This window comes from Alligator sinensis, unplaced genomic scaffold, assembly GCF_000455745.1.
Source record: "Alligator sinensis unplaced genomic scaffold, ASM45574v1 scaffold100_1, whole genome shotgun sequence".
NCBI lineage: Eukaryota > Metazoa > Chordata > Crocodylia > Alligatoridae > Alligator > Alligator sinensis.
The window spans coordinates 304,942-320,330 of record NW_005842193.1 but is presented as its reverse complement, the minus strand read 5'-3'; the positions used below and the strand labels follow the sequence as shown (position 1 = coordinate 320,330).

At 46.1% G+C, this 15,389-nt stretch overlaps 2 protein-coding genes across 2 annotated transcripts in view; both read left to right on the top strand.

Annotated features, from left to right (window-relative positions):
• The window catches only part of SLC26A4 (solute carrier family 26 member 4), a gene marked incomplete at its 5' end in the record, with an annotated part of 40,543 nt that extends 28,867 nt beyond the window's left edge, over window positions 1–11,676 (top strand). The window contains 5 exons of the mRNA XM_025207377.1: window positions 2,731–2,961; window positions 6,683–6,737; window positions 7,116–7,261; window positions 10,077–10,160; window positions 10,953–11,676. Coding sequence (XP_025063162.1) covers window positions 2,731–2,961; window positions 6,683–6,737; window positions 7,116–7,261; window positions 10,077–10,160; window positions 10,953–10,976 — 540 coding nt within the window. The remainder of the gene's footprint in view (window positions 1–2,730; window positions 2,962–6,682; window positions 6,738–7,115; window positions 7,262–10,076; window positions 10,161–10,952) is intronic.
• Window positions 11,677–15,300: 3,624 nt separating this feature from the next.
• CBLL1 (Cbl proto-oncogene like 1) overlaps window positions 15,301–15,389 on the top strand; it is an 8,447-nt gene continuing 8,358 nt past the window's right edge. The window contains exon 1 of the mRNA XM_006026432.2: window positions 15,301–15,365. Within this exon, the coding sequence (XP_006026494.1) occupies window positions 15,353–15,365 (13 nt within the window). The 5' untranslated portion in view covers window positions 15,301–15,352. The remainder of the gene's footprint in view (window positions 15,366–15,389) is intronic.

Here is a 15,389-nt window from a genome sequence, read left to right as displayed (position 1 = left end):
CAGGATAATTCTCTCAAAAAGCTTACCCAGGACCGAGGTAAGACTAACGGGCCTGTAGTTCCCTGGGTCCTCCTTCCTCCCTTTTTTGAAAATGAGAACCACATCGGCCCTTTTCTAGTCCTCTGGTACCACATCAGAGCACCATGAGCACTGGTAAAGCTGTGCCAGGGGTCCCGCAATGACCTCTGCTAATTCCCTCAGCACTCTGGGGTGGAGATCATCAGGACCTGCTGATTTTAAATACGTCCAGTCCCCCAGAGGTTCCCTGACTAGGTCCTCACTGACCCTAGGCCTGGGTGCGCCTCCCCTGGGACCTACAGGGGTCCTAGTGGGCGGGTGACCCGGTCCCTGCTCAGAAAAATGGAGGCAAAGAAATAGTTAAATAGGTTAGCTTTGCTGTCTGGTGCGACTACCAGATTTCCTAGCGTGTCCTGCAGAGGCCCCACATTACCCGGTACCTTCTTTTTACCCCCTATGTATTTAAAAAAGGATTTTTTGTTATCCTTGATCCGGGTAGCTAGTCTCAGTTCCATCTCCGCCTTGGCCTTCCTGACCGCCCCTCTGCAGCCCCGAGCAACCAAGGTATAGTCCTCCCTGCTGATGGCCCCTCCCTTCCAATGGGTGTACGCCTCCTTTTTAGCTAGGAGATGTTCCCGTATGCTTTTGGTGAGCCATGGGGGCTTTTGCGCCCTCTTGCCCCCTTTGATCCGTGTTGGGAGTACCTCCATGTTGGGATCCGTGTTGGGCTTGGAGGATCGCCTCCTTAAGGAACGACCACTCTTCTTGGACACCCGACTCCCCTCCCCCCTGGGACCTCAGTGCCTCCCCGACTATTCTCCTTACCTCATTGAAGTCCGCCCTCCTGAAGTCCAGGGCTGCTGCCTTGCTGGGGGCCTCTGCCACCTTGCGCTGGATGGTGAATTCCAGCAGGCGATGATTGCTGTCGCCCAGGTGGTCGAGCACCCGCAGACCCCTTACCAGGTCATTGCCCGTGGCCAGGAGCAGATCCAACACGGCATCTCCCCTGGTGGGGTTGTTTTATGTGGAGCACTGATCCAGGAAAGAACCTGTGGCAGAAGATTCTTTTACCAGCTATAGATGAGAAGTCCAAAGGTGCACAACTGCATAGCAAAGTGTTGGTGCATCATTGCTAAGCAACTTTCAAACATGGGTATCTGAACAGGACAGCTGCATCCAAAACAGGGATGTCAAAATTGATGCTATCTCCAGACCTTGACCACAGCTGGTGAACTATATGGTGGAGTATTCCTCAGGGACTAAAGAAAATAAATTCTTTCACTGCAGGATACTAGCAACAGTAGACTTCCTCTGACTGCTACTTCAGCCTTAGGGTTTGAGTAACCTTGTCAGTGTTTTAGCCCCAGGTTTCCCCAGGAGGAGAGAGAAATGCCAGTGACAATAATTCAGCTAAAATTCCTTTATTAAATCCAAAGGCCAGTAGCGTTTTACAGTCATTTTAAACAAACCTTCTAAACTAACAAAATACCAACTATATACATTAGATAATGATGTTATAATAATGTTACAATTAATGACTGCACCCACACAGCAATTACTGTTTGATCAAAATATTTTAAAATGGGCTAGCGAGGGAGATTTCATCTGTCCCATACTGACTGGCCCCAGCAGATCCAACTCACAGTAGCAAAGAACATCTCTTGCTCAGTTTTACCCCTTTAGCTTTCTTATTAGACCATCTTTGCTGATTTCTAGAATCTGATCAGATCTAGCAGGAAACTTCCATACATGCCTTACTGTTCTCCTTCTTTTTCTCCTTGCTTTTTCCTACTGGGTTTCCTCCTAGACCTTCTGGAGCCCCAGTTTGGCATAACCTCCTTGCTATTGTTCACCCACCTTTTTCTCTTACATTAGCATATCTATGGCTCACCATATTTCATCCTGCCAACACAAGAATTTACATAGTCTCTCTCTGCTTAAAGCTTGGTTTCCTGAAAGATTGTCATGCTTGCACCTGATATAATGAAACATCCCATCAACTATTGTATAATTACAGTACATTTCACAATTCCTACAGGCCTCAGCACAGTGTCAATACCTAGTTAGAAGGGGACAAGATTTTCCTGTGCATATAAAATGGCTGTTTACACAGCTGAATACTTCTGCAAGTATCTAGATGTGGGCTTTCTTATCTGAAGACTAGAGCTATCTAGTCCCAGGGATTATCTAGAAAGTCTATTAAAGCCCCTACATTTGACAGCTGAAAATGGGTGTCAGTTTTTGTCAGTCCTGGCCCTAATTATACTATGTATTATTATATATTTTTTCTTCTAGTTTATGTGATTAAATGTTCAGATAAGTGGTGACACAACACTTGCCCCTCAGTTTATTATCATTGCATCAAATGTAGTAAACATACTTCAAAAACAACTCCAGGCTAAGGCTCTCGAGGATAAACTGGCTACCATCAATTATTGTTAGATGTCTTTGGATAGTTATTTTCCCATATGCAGCCACTTCCTTGTAGAAAAAAAATGTAGAAAAAGGAAGAAAATGTAGACTCTGCAGGAAGAAGTTCATTGGCTCAGTCTTGTTTTCATTTAAGTCACTTGGTGCAGGGTCACTTGGTACAGGATGTGAAATAGTGAAGGAAATATGGATTCCTTTATTTATTGCTTAAGCATAAGATGTGATGGGGAAGTCCCCAAATCTTTCTTCATGATTAAGTAATGTATTGAATGTTCTAATTAGAATGGTATCATCAGTGACTCTGGTGTTGCAAATGAAGCTTTTGAGCCTGATGAAGATCCAGAAGAGTCCGAAGATCTCGAAATTCCAACTAGAGAAATAGAGATCCAAGTGGACTGGAATTCAGAGCTCCCAGTCAAAGTGAATGTTCCCAAAGTGCCTATCCACAGTTTAATTTTTGATTTTGGAGCAGTGTCATTCTTGGATGTTGTAGCTGTGAGGTCCATAAGAACGGTAAGGGCCTTCTTTTTTTATTACTCCATAAAATGAACCTAGCCATTACCCTGTAAATTAGATTGGTTGAAATTAACTTTGAGTTTCCAAAACATTTGTGATTAGTAATGCATCATATTTATTATTTCTGTAATAACAGATTGGGTGTTGGCCTATTTATGTTAGGAGCAAACAGCAAAAACTATATGAAAAGAACACTATTAAAGTCTGCAAAGTTGATTACTAAAATTAGGAAATGTCTATGCAATCTTAATTTAGTGTCCCCCTACAGATGCATTTTGATACAGTTTTTAATAACATTTGTACTGTTTTTCTATAGGATGGATGGTTCTCACTTAACAAATAGTTATTCAGTATTCTGTTTTGCTCATATTAATCAACATGTGGTCCCCATGCCTTATTTCCTCCATGCTATTGAAACCATGATGCAAAAATAGAATGATTAATTTCCCCATGGGCTTCACTGTGATATTTTAGTGTTTGCCAAAGAGTAATTAACAGTACTAGTGTAAGGTGAAAGGTGATGTTATCCCCATTCTGTCAAGGGGGAAATGAGGCAGAGAGAGAGCTGAAAATTTCCTTCAGTTTGCAGTGCCCTGTTTGAGACCCCTAGGACCCGCTTTGTCAGAGTGCTTTAGTTATGGTGTACTTTATAGTATATCTTTCACAGCCTTCAGCTATAGGTGTGATAGCTTGGCACATCTACAGTTCAGACTCCAGAGAATCAAACTATGTACCCAGAAAATGAAGAATACACAGTTAGTGAACTTGAAAATCTTGTTTAAGTGACTTGCTTAGTATTACATCTATGGCAGAGACAAAGTCCAATTCTTCAGGGCAAATTTCAGTTGCCTGCAGTATGAGATAATTGCTTCTTTTCCTGCAGTCCTAACTTCTGCAACACGTGAGACAGGGGTGCTACACTGAGTGGTTTCCTTTCCTATATAACCCCGATTCATCCCAAGAACAAGTCCACCCAGTGCACTGGTTGAGGCAAGGGCTGGGTGGAGATTATAGGTGATCATGAAATTAAACATTGTCTCATACACACAAAGGACAAATAAAGGTTTTACAGGCAAGTGTAATGGTGCCATTTCTAACTTTTGAATGGTTTATTTTGCAATTTTGTAATATCTTTTGATGTAGTCTGTGTGAGTAATTTTCCTTGGCTTTTCAGAGAGAAAGAAAAAAGGAAAATTCCATTGCATAAATACCTATGCAGTTCATCAGCAAGGTAGCAACCTTTAGATCCAACTCACCAGCTTCTGCTACTTTAATCTAAAGGAGTCACTGAAAGGCAGAAATGTAACAAGCAGGGTTTGCACCTTCGGCAAACCCTGCAGGAGAGCGGTGACGGTGCAGGAGTCTTATCCAAGCCAGGAACTTCCAAAACAGTCCCCAGCCTGTGCTGCTGCCACTTCTCTACCTGCCCTGGCTCTCGTTCTTAAAGCAGCAGCAACAGGCTATCTGTGTACCAGCAGGTGGTACTTAGGCAGCCTCACTTATATAACCTTCAATAAGAGCAAAGCATGGTGGGTGAGTGGTCAAAGGGAAGATCTGCAGCTGAGCCAGAGGGGCTGCATAGACACCAGGGGGCATCACAGCCACCCTGTGGCCATGGACTGGCTACATACTACCTATCCTATACCCTTCATCCAGTGCTGTGTCTTTTATTCTCTTCACTCTTTGTCCCAGTCCCATACTCCTTGCCTGCCTGGTCCCTGTGCGGGCCGCCTCCTGATCCCGTCCATGTCGCCATGTGCGAGCTGGGAGTGATATGCGGACCCGTCTTTGTGCACACAGGCTGTGGCCAGCAGCCCGGGCACGCGGGGTCAGAAGGGACCGCGGGGCGGTAAGGAACGCACGGGCTAGAATTAGTCATGGAGGCGTAGTGGTTGATTTAAAGATTGTTTACTTACACCAAAGATGGTCGCGGTGCAGGCAGGAAAACTTGCTTGAGTTACAGTTACAGATAGAAAAGATAAGAGGTGGACTAGAGTTCCTTCCCGTGAACACTCTTCTAGCCCATCCGGTTGGAGGCTCTAAACCACGAGCCCGTCATGCCAACCAAAGAAGGTACTCGTACAAAAGAGCTCTGAATAGACTCACACGAAGTTTGCTAGACTCCGTGGAACTTGTGCTCTGAGGTAGTCCGGTCGTCTGAACAACTATGTCAGTTGTTCCAGCTGGCAAGAAATAGACTCACACGAAGTTTGCTAGGCTCCGTGGATCCTTTTGCGCGCAGGGCGCAGGGAGAGGGATACGTCGAGGATTGCGCTCGGTGACGGGGAGAGGCTAGAGGCTGATCAGACCCCTGGTGCCTGCCTTAGAAATGCTGGGTCCGATAGGCTCCGCAGCGCTTAGAGATCTTCACACAGCATGAAGTCTCCTCCTCCTGGTGTTCGTGGAGTCCTCCAACTTGGGCGGAAACCACTCAAGCCTTTTATACGGCTAGCAAGCCAATCACTAGCCGCCACGTGTGAATAATTTAAAACTGGCCAATAATGGGACTCAAATTTGAATACGAATGGCGGGAACTCTTTGCAACGAGCATTTCTGTGCTGCAACAAAGAAATGCACCCTGCAAAGAAAGCTACTGGTGGCGGGAATTCTTTTGCACCGGGGTTCTCTTCTGCAGCAGAAAACTCCACCGTGCAAAGAAGCTGCAATTTAACGGGAACATAATTTAGCAGTGCCGAAGCGCACACAAACAAAAACTCACAACTTTGGTTTGTGACAGTTCCAATCTCTAGTCTTCTAACTTTTCATCCAAAGCCAGTCCAAGTTCCTCCCTTCCAGCTCCTTGTCTTAAAATCAGACATCTTCCTTCTATGAGCTGCCTATGATCCAGCAATGAGACTGTCACAGAGAACATGGGGAGGACCGACTCTGCTCAATTTGAGTATGTGACTCATCTAGGATCCGAGCAATCACCTGCAGCCATTATACAGAAAGCCCAGATTTGTTTCTATTGCCTTAGCTAAAAAGACATGATCAGTTACTCTGTGGAAATGGGTGATAGGCGGTCTAGTTGCCCACAGATGCTATGGGATGGAACATGCTCACTTGATCTCTGGGGATAGCACATGTGCAGTACAGTCAGCTTGAGGACCTGCGCTCAGGGAATGTCGAATTTTTGGAGATGTGAATTGTTAAACCCAAAGAAGTCTTTTGATTTGTGAACGTACACATACTACAGTATTTCAAAGGCTTATAACTTGGCCGGTTTGGGTCCATTTACACAGAAATGGCATAAAGCATACTTCTGACGAGGCATGCACACACCTGTCAAATTAGACATCACTGTTCAAAACAAAAGGTCAGATTTTTCTAACATTGAAAAATCAAGGTATTCTTTCCTAGCCTTATTGTCAGAAGTTACTGAACTATTTTGACTGAAATTTTCCAGAAAGAAAGGAAAGAAGCCCTACTATTAAAACTTAACATGGTTTAAAGCAACATGAAAGGTGATCTAATAAGGAGAGGTATCAGGCAATCCTACCTATAATAATCAATCTTTGGCCATTGTCAAAGACAGGATACTACACTTGCATCTGATCAAGTATGGCAATTTCTATGTTTCCACAAATAAATGGAACATACGATTTTGGAGGGTGTAGACAAAATAAAATGAAAAATGTGATTAACTTTTGGGAATACATATACAGTTTAAAATACACTTGAGACATGTTATTTATTACAAAAACATTTCCATTTGCAGATAGTTAAAGAGTTTGAGAGAATTGATGTGAGAGTATACTTTGCATCACATCAAGGTAAATGCATAAATTTATCTTTATGACTAGTTTGTACAATGTGCGGGATAAAATAAAGTTGATAGTAGTTTTGTAGATTGTGTCTCTGGAAGTATGATTTTAGTAAACAAAAGGGAAAAGCAAATCAATTAAAGAATATCTGGCTTGGCAGGCTTACAAAGAAGTTATGGGGTGGGAGAGAGAGATAAGAAAACAAAAATAGATCAACACTTTCAATTTTTTGTCTACTGCTTACATTGTAACAAGCTCCAGTTATCTGCATAGCAGTTACCTTTAAATGCCCTGGGCTGTGCATTTTGATATTTGTTAACCTCTGCTTTGATATATTCCGTATTAATTTATAATAGTCTGAGTCTATTTCACAATTTGTTTATTTAGACAGCATTATAACAAAGCTGGAACAATGTGCCTTCTTTGACGATAACATCAGAAAAGACATATTTTTCCTGACGGTCCATGATGCTGTGCTCCACATAAAGAGTCAAATTATGTATAAAGACATCCAGGACCCTATTTTCGAAAAGGTGAGGATCATAAATCACATATTTTATGATGTTTCTACTAGTTGCAAAACCTCCACTCCTCCAAAAAAATTCCTGCCCAGGCATGTGCATTGAAGGTCTGGGTGGCCCTCATGCATACACCATGATCCAGGAGGATTGACGGCTGCCACTAGTTGCAAGAAGTTCTTGCTGTTTCTGTTGAAGTGATGCACACTTAGGAAACAGCTGTAGAGTTGGTTTAGAAAACACAAGGGGCGCGTCCAGACGAGCCCGCGCGTACCTTTTGCAGCATCTCAAACCCCTTTGAGATGCTGCAAGAAGCACGTGCGGGAACAAAAAAAATGTTCCCCCTGCTGCAAATTTGCAGGAGGGGAGCAAAATGAGACTCCTGGATATCCAGGGGTCAAACCCGGGGGAAAAAACAGAGTCAGGCAACTGGAGGCTCAGTTCTCCAGAGACGCCCTGACAGAGTGCCAGAGCGTCCCTGTGATTGGCCCTTTCCCCAGCCCTGAAGCACACTGCCTGCCCCAACTTCCTGTTCATTCCCCTAGCTCCCGGCTCATGTCCCCCAATCCTGGTTAGTTTCCCCCTGCCCCCCGTTTGTTCCCTTAGCTCCCTGCTGGCTCTCCTGGCCCCCACACTCACCGGCAGTACCAGAGAATCAGCAGGAGGCTGGAGACAGCCCCAGAGACATTCCCCTGCTGTCTCCAACCCCCTGCTCCTTCCCCTGCTTGTCTCCCGCCTCGGGAGAGCAGGGGACAGCAAGGGAATGTCTCCAGGGCTGTCTCCAGCCTTCTGCTTTCTCCTGAGGCTGGAGATGAGCATGGGAATGAGCAGGGGGCTGGAGACAAGCCCCTGGAGATAAGCTGGAGACTTCCCCTGCTCTCTCCAGCCTCCTGCTTGTTCTCTGCTACTGCCGGTGAGTGTGTGTGTGTGGGGGCAGGGGGAACAAACAGGGGGCAGGGGGAATGAATGGGTAGCGGGCAGAATGAATGTGTAGCAGGGGGAATGAATGGGGAGCTGGGGGAACCAACAGGGGTGGGGGGAACGAGCCTCCTGTTCATTCTCCTATTTTCTCCAGCCTCCTGCTTGTTCTCCTGCTCATCTTCAGCCTCCAGAGGCTGGAGAAGAGCAGGGGAATGAGCAGGGGGGGGGGGAGCTGTAGCCCTGGGGGTGGGGCCTGGGACCCTGCAGGCAAAGTAGTCCATGTGCTGGAAGGAGGGGGAAGGGGGCTCTGCCCTGTGGAGGGGCAGGGCAGCTGGAGAAGAGCAGGGGAATGAGCAGGGGGGGGGGGAGCTGTAGCCCTGGGGGTGGGGCCTGGGACCCTGCAGGCAAAGTAGTCCATGTGCTGGAAGGAGGGGGAAGGGGGCTCTGCCCTGTGGAGGGGCAGGGCACCATTGGTGATGCTGCCAGCCCCCTCCCCTAGCTGCCAGTGGTATCTGCGGGCAGTCAGTGATCACCATTGGCCACTGATGTCGCTGCCAGTGGTGTATATAAGTGCTCGCTGCTCGCCACCCCTCCTCCTGCTGCCGCCAGTGCCAGCAGCATCTGCAGGAGCTCCCCGCTTACCACTGCCACCATGCTCCCACCGCTGTCAGTGCTCCTGTGCCCCACCAGCCGCCAGGGGCATGCGGCGTTCATGCAGGGGACCCACCGCTCCTGAGCAGCCCCCACACCCACAGTCCCCCCACACCACCTACCCACACAGTGACTCACATCCCTCCACATCCACCCCCGCCTTCCCACCCTCTCCTACAAACCCTACATCCCCCCCATCACACACCCACCATGTGATAAGGAAACCCAAAGCAAACATTAAAACATATAGATATTTAGGATTTATTTTATTATGATGTTAGAGACACTGGCAGGCTTCCAAATTTCTTTAACATTGTAAATATAATAATAAAACATCGCCCATCTGATCAGTCCCCCTTTCTCTCTCTCTTTTGTTCTAATTGCGGAAGAATGTGGATTTTGGGATATTTTTAAAAGTTAATTTGGGATGCTGATTCAGCAGTCTAGCTGCCGCAAGGGCCTAGTGTCCCCAGATACCAATTGCCTGGGCCCCAGAAGCTCCTGAGGTCAAGTAACCCTGAGCTACTGGCCAGGGTAGGTTTTTGTACTGCTGGGGCCAGGACAGAGCAGCTTTTTATGCTGCTGGGGTCAGCACAGGTGTTGGCCCCAGGCTCTAGCTCCCCCTGGCTGCAGATCTGTGAGGAGCCAGACAGGGTTATTTTGCCCCAAGTGGCACAATTTGCTCCACAATAAAGTGCATGTCTGAGCACGAGTGCTGAAGCAAAAAAGCCCCAGCTCAAATTTGCACCACTTTTATTTGAGCTGCTGCAAGCACACGTGCTCGCATGTGTGGACATGCCCAAGGTGCTTAAACCTTAGAGCTGGGGTATCAAACTTACCCAGTGCTGCAGGCTAGCACATATCCCATGCAGCACTTGGAGCTGGACTCAGCAAATATGCTGCAAGCAGCACACAGGACTAGTCTGGGACATGTACTGGATGTGGCATGTGGGGCTGGCCTGATATACAGCACATCCCAGCCTGGCTCCATATAATGTGTGCCTCTGAGAAACAAGGCAACATGCTGTCAGGTGGCACAAAAAGTTCAAGATGTTTTTTATGATTAAAAACATTGTTTATATTGAGTTTGGTTAAGTGCAAAACCATTTTTCACTCCTGAGGCAACACACTCAGAGTACGCTATCTAAGAAAGCAAAAAGTTCTTACAGGATAAGGCAGTAACATTCAAACATTTCAGGCTTTACCTGTACTACCACAGTGTTCCTTTAGCTAACAATACTTACTTCTCTTTGTTAAGATTTCACTCATGCAAGAATCTAAAGAACCAATAGAGTTCACGGAAACAAGCCGACCTGAAGATGAACTTGATGTTCAGGAGGAGGTATGCCATTGCATAGAGCATGCAGCTGTTATTTATGTTGTTTTTGTCTTAATAAAGTAGCATAACAAGTCATGCAGATACAATATTCTGGGCCAGTTGACTGGCATTCCCAACTCCTCACCCGCAAAATATCACAGCCTTGTGGGCTGCATAAAACTTGGAAGCTGGCTGGCCCTTTCAGGGAAAGCATTGGCTGAGATGCACGCCAAGAAGTGAGGCGAGAGAACAGTTAGTGTGTCTCTGTGTACCTGGAGAACAATGCTAGTGGAAAAAGTTAGTATCTTTTATTTTTTTTGGAAAGTACAGCCGGCACCATGTGTAAGCATGCATCTCCACTTCAGCACTCTTGAGGCAGTATGCCTGCGTCTGCTCTGTAAAAGCTTGCTGCTTTCAACTAAGAAATGCTGTTCAGTCTGCCTCCAAGCACAAATTGGTTCTAAGAAACATAATTACCTCCCAAGATGTTAAGGTTACCTCAGGGACTGAATAAGAAACTGTCTTATCCTAGACTGGCAATATATTTGATGGTTTCTACTTCTGCCCTCTCATGGCCAGTTTTTACTGGGTTTAGGAGAGAATCCTGCTCAAAATCTGTGATAAAGCTATCAGCCAGAGAGACTGCTTCAGACTGCAGCCCTTTTAAGAATATTTCCTAGCAGATTCAGTCATCCAGGACTGAGCTGCTTATATAGCAGTGCATGTGCAAAAATGTTGTAAGAGATGTTGTGTACTCAGAACTAATCATGTACCTCTTTTCTTCCACCCTCACTGTTTCAACATCACTGCAAACAGGCAATGCGCAGGCTCGCATCATGAAGAAAAATGGATGTTGTCATGATGTGGACTTGTCTAATGTTGGTGCATACATAGTTTCACAACAAGTATCTGAACTGGGACCAGTCTTTGCATTTGAAGAAAACACTGATTTCCTTTTGTGAATTCTACAGATCTCTAGAAATGTCTGCATTTTGTCTGTTGACAGAATACCCTTGAACTACTCAAAACATTTGATCAGAACTCATTCGCAGAATCAACCATTGTTAAAATTTGGAGGCAGATCATCATAGCTTCTAGAAACTTCAGGAGGCAAGGCTTTGCGTGGGTGACGGCTTCTACTGGATGAACTGCATGGTTGGGATAAACTTAGATAAGCTTTCAAATACAATGCCTAGTTGAAGAATACATTGCATTCAAAAGTCTATCCCAACAATGCAGTTGGTTCAATAGAAGATATCACCAACAAAAATTCTTGCCTTTTGCATATGTCTTGGACCATCATGGCTACAACACCGTTCCAACATGACAGAAATTGCAACTAGTTTTAGGGTTGGTGGATGTAAATGACCCAATACTATGTTGATACTTATCGGAAAAAATAGCCACTTGATGGTAGCAGAACAAGGAGCAATGGTCTCAAGTTGCAGCAAGTGAAGTTTAGGTTTAGGTATTAGGAAAAACTTTTTTACTAGGAGGGTAGTAATGCAGTAGAACAGGTTACCCAGAGAGGTTGTGAAATTCCCATCCTTGGAGATTTTTAAGACCCTGCTAGAAAAGCCTTGGCTGGGATGATTTAGTTGGGGACAGTCCTGCTTTGAACAGGGGTTTGGCCTAGATGACCTCCCAAGATCCCCTCTAACCCTAATTTTCTATGATTCTGTGGTAACATAGTCCATAGCATTGAGAAGATTACAAATTCTTTGGATTGGTTTGTTCAGTGCCTGGCACAATTGGAGACATCTTTAGATGCTACTGTAACGTAAATAATTGATTATAATATATTCCTCAAACAAAAGCAGCAATAGGCAGTAAGAACTCTGGGCCCTGACCTGCAAAAATATCTTCAATCCCATGCAGTTGATGTGCAGAACATTATCACCCATTCAGCAAAAACATCTTTAAAAAAGTATCTATCTTGGTGATTCTTTAAAAATACTCCTAGGTTTGCTTCTGTGTTTAAAGTTTTATTATAAAAAAACTTTGTTACATAATCAAAATGGAGGACAGATGAAATTTATTCATGCAAAATTAAACTTATTGTACTACTACAACAATGATAACCACATAAAAATTGGGCTCATCAGGAGACACTATTATTTGAGAAACTTGGTTCATTAATTTTATTTTTAGTAACCAGGCCCTACTGTTAAAGATCATAATTGATATCAAACATATATAGAAATGTTTTGACCAGGTAATATATTGCTAACTTATGATTTTTAGGGGCTAGTCTGATACTATTTGCATTATGATATTGCCTTCGTCCATAATTAGTCTGTTTGAAGGTAGAACTTTGGGAATGCTGTCTCTTCCTCATGTATAACACACCCCTGAATAAAACCCATTTTATTTTTGAAAGGCAGAATGAAATAAAGATCCTTCCTTGAAAGCCTGGGGGGGGTGTGGAGAGGTGGGGAGGGGAAGGAAAGTACCCGGTGCCAGCAGCAGCGTGCTTAAGTGCCCCTTTACTTGTGCTTTCCCCCGGCAGAAGCTGAAGTAGCAAGCACTGCTGTTACCATATTTTCTTGACCATAACACCCCCCCCCCACACACACACAATTTCCAGGACCTGAATTTTGGGGGAAAATATGTATTATAAGCCAAAAAAATATGGTAGGTTTTTCTGAAACTTGAGTAAAGTTATCAGAATCAGACCCATTATCTAATGTTGGTTTAGTGGGATATAAACTAACCCTTTCTCTCTTGTAATAGAACATATCAAAGAAACAATGCTAATGTAAGTTAGTGAGAATGCATAAATATAGTAATTTACACAGTGTTCAAGATTACAAGAAAAGCTATGGAATTTTAACCCCTAGTTTTAAAGCAATAACAGCTATGTAAGAAATGACGGTTCCCCACTGTTACTACTAATAAATACATTTAGATAGGAGAATAGTTACATTTTTAAAACTGAAGGAAGGAAATTACCTGGGGTAAGTGAGGCTGTTGCACATTTAAAACATTACAAGGCATGAAATACAAAGCAGACAGAAACTGGACATTGCCACTGCATGACACTGGGCAAGATGGACCTGTGGTCTGACACAGCAAATAGCAGTTCTTATGTTCTTAATCCCTGCAGCACTTAGGTGCTAGCAGAACTTAACGGTTCCTATACACTTTGATCCTTTTTAGAGCCACCCCTATTTCCAGGCCTGCTGCCCTATCCACACTGTATGCAGCAAACCACTTTGTAGCCAGAGCTTCCATAGCCATACCATTTGAGCAAGGACCCAATTACTGGCGACGTGTGTAGGGAGTGCATGGGGATGCATTTGAACCCCCTGAGAGCACCAGTGTACCCCCTGACTGGCTGCGCTCACTGCTTAGGCGATGGGGGGCAGGCAGGAGTGCCAGTGCCCCCCCTGCAAGCACTCACTGGCTGATTGCTGCAGCTGCTCCCAGAAACGGAAGCAGCCACTCCTGGAAGCAGGTGCAGCAGCAATTGGCTGCTGTGGCCCATCCCAGGCAGTGAGATGAGCCGCAGGGGGACACCCCCCCCCCCCCCAAACCCTCCGTGCAGCAAGATTGGCCATGGGGGGACTGGACCTAACTATTTTTTTTTAAGTGCTATTTTAACTGGGATATACAAAAACTAGAACTCTTGGTTCCAAAATGATACCTTTTATTAGACCAACTGGAAAATGGCAAGAAAATTGTCCTTTCCTGCAAGCTTTTGGGATTAAAGTCCCTTCGTTGGTCTCTGGGAAAAGTGTAGATGGTACAAGATGGTAAAAAGTCCCCATAGGCAGGAAATAAACTTCATTTTTGCACAGAGGGAGCTGAAGATGGAAGTCTGTTCCTCTGGGTCCATGAGTGTGTCTGTGAGCTGTGTTGAGTAGCTCTTTGATGTGTTGATCAGGTAGAATCCCTTCCCTGGAGGTGTCAGATGGCAGGCAGGGAGGCAAAAAAACTTCCTTGTTGTTCTGTAACGAAGTTTAAAATCCAAAATCAGCTAAAATTCGGGATTTTAACTGGGATTCATTCAGGTTTTGTTTTTTGTCTTTTTAAATTTTGTGTCTCTGGTCAAATCAGTCAAATTAGTTCTGAATTTCATCTGATGAGCAGGGCCGAGTCATTCAGGCCCATATAGTGTTACCACTGGCAAGTATCTTCCCTCCAGGGCTCTTCAGCCTAGGGTTTCAGACACTCCCAAATGCATGGCAGGCTTCCTAGCGCAGGCCCCAGACCCAGAGGTCTGGGGGTTCGGATGCCTCCGAGTCTTACTTGCCAACAGGCCGAAAAAGCAATAGTGCAGCGTTTCTCAACCTGTCGGTCTCAACCCAAAAGGGGGGGTCGCAAGAATAGATGTAAAGATTACGAACAAACTTTAGAAATGGTTCAACACACTTTAGAAATGGATTCTCCTTTAAAGGTGAAAAACATGAGAAAGTGTGGCTTTTCCCGTGCAAGCTGGCAGAGTTCCCCTCACCCCGCACACAGGGGCCGCGGGTCGGCAGCGAGGGGCACTGGCCATCCATGCTTACAAATGGGTCCTGGGACAAACAAAGTTGGGAACCGCTGCTAGGGCAGACCGTGGTAGGGGGCCTGTCTGCAGTGCATCAGGCACGTCTCCACCTGCCCTACGCAACGCCATTCAAGGGGATCTGACCTCCCCGGGAAACCACCTCCTGGTCCTTCCCCTGCCCGGTAGGATGAATACAGGGCAAAGGACGCAGAGGGGTGGCATGGACGCCCCCCGGCTACACCCCCGTTAGCCTGGCTCCGACGGCCTGGTAGGCCGCGGCCAGGCTGGAGCTCTCCGCGACAGCCACGGGCGCTGTCAGACGCACGCTGCTTGTGCAGAGGACCGGCTGCGGGGCCAGGCGCCGCCTACGACCACCTCAACATGGGGGGGAGGAACTACAGCTCCCGGCATGCATCGGGGCCAAGGCGCAGCTCGCGGGGACCTGCCGCTCCCGGCATGCACCAGACCCGCTTCGGCGCCAGGGCAAAGCGCGTTTCCCAGCATGCCGCGCGGCGTGCCGTTCCGCCCTGCCCGCTCGGGTGCGCAGTGTTCTGGTTGCCATGGTGACCACCGCCGCATCGCGCGCCACAGCCCCCCCAGCTGTCCCGTGGGCACGCCCCACCCCCTTGTCCAGTGACAGTTTCCGGTTTCTCCCTTCAGTCGTTTCCGGCTCCTCCCTTCCGGCGCGGGGCACTTCCGTTCCCACAGTGCCCCGCGCCGAATCATGGACCACAATGGTGAGGAGGGGCGAGGGAGGGAGA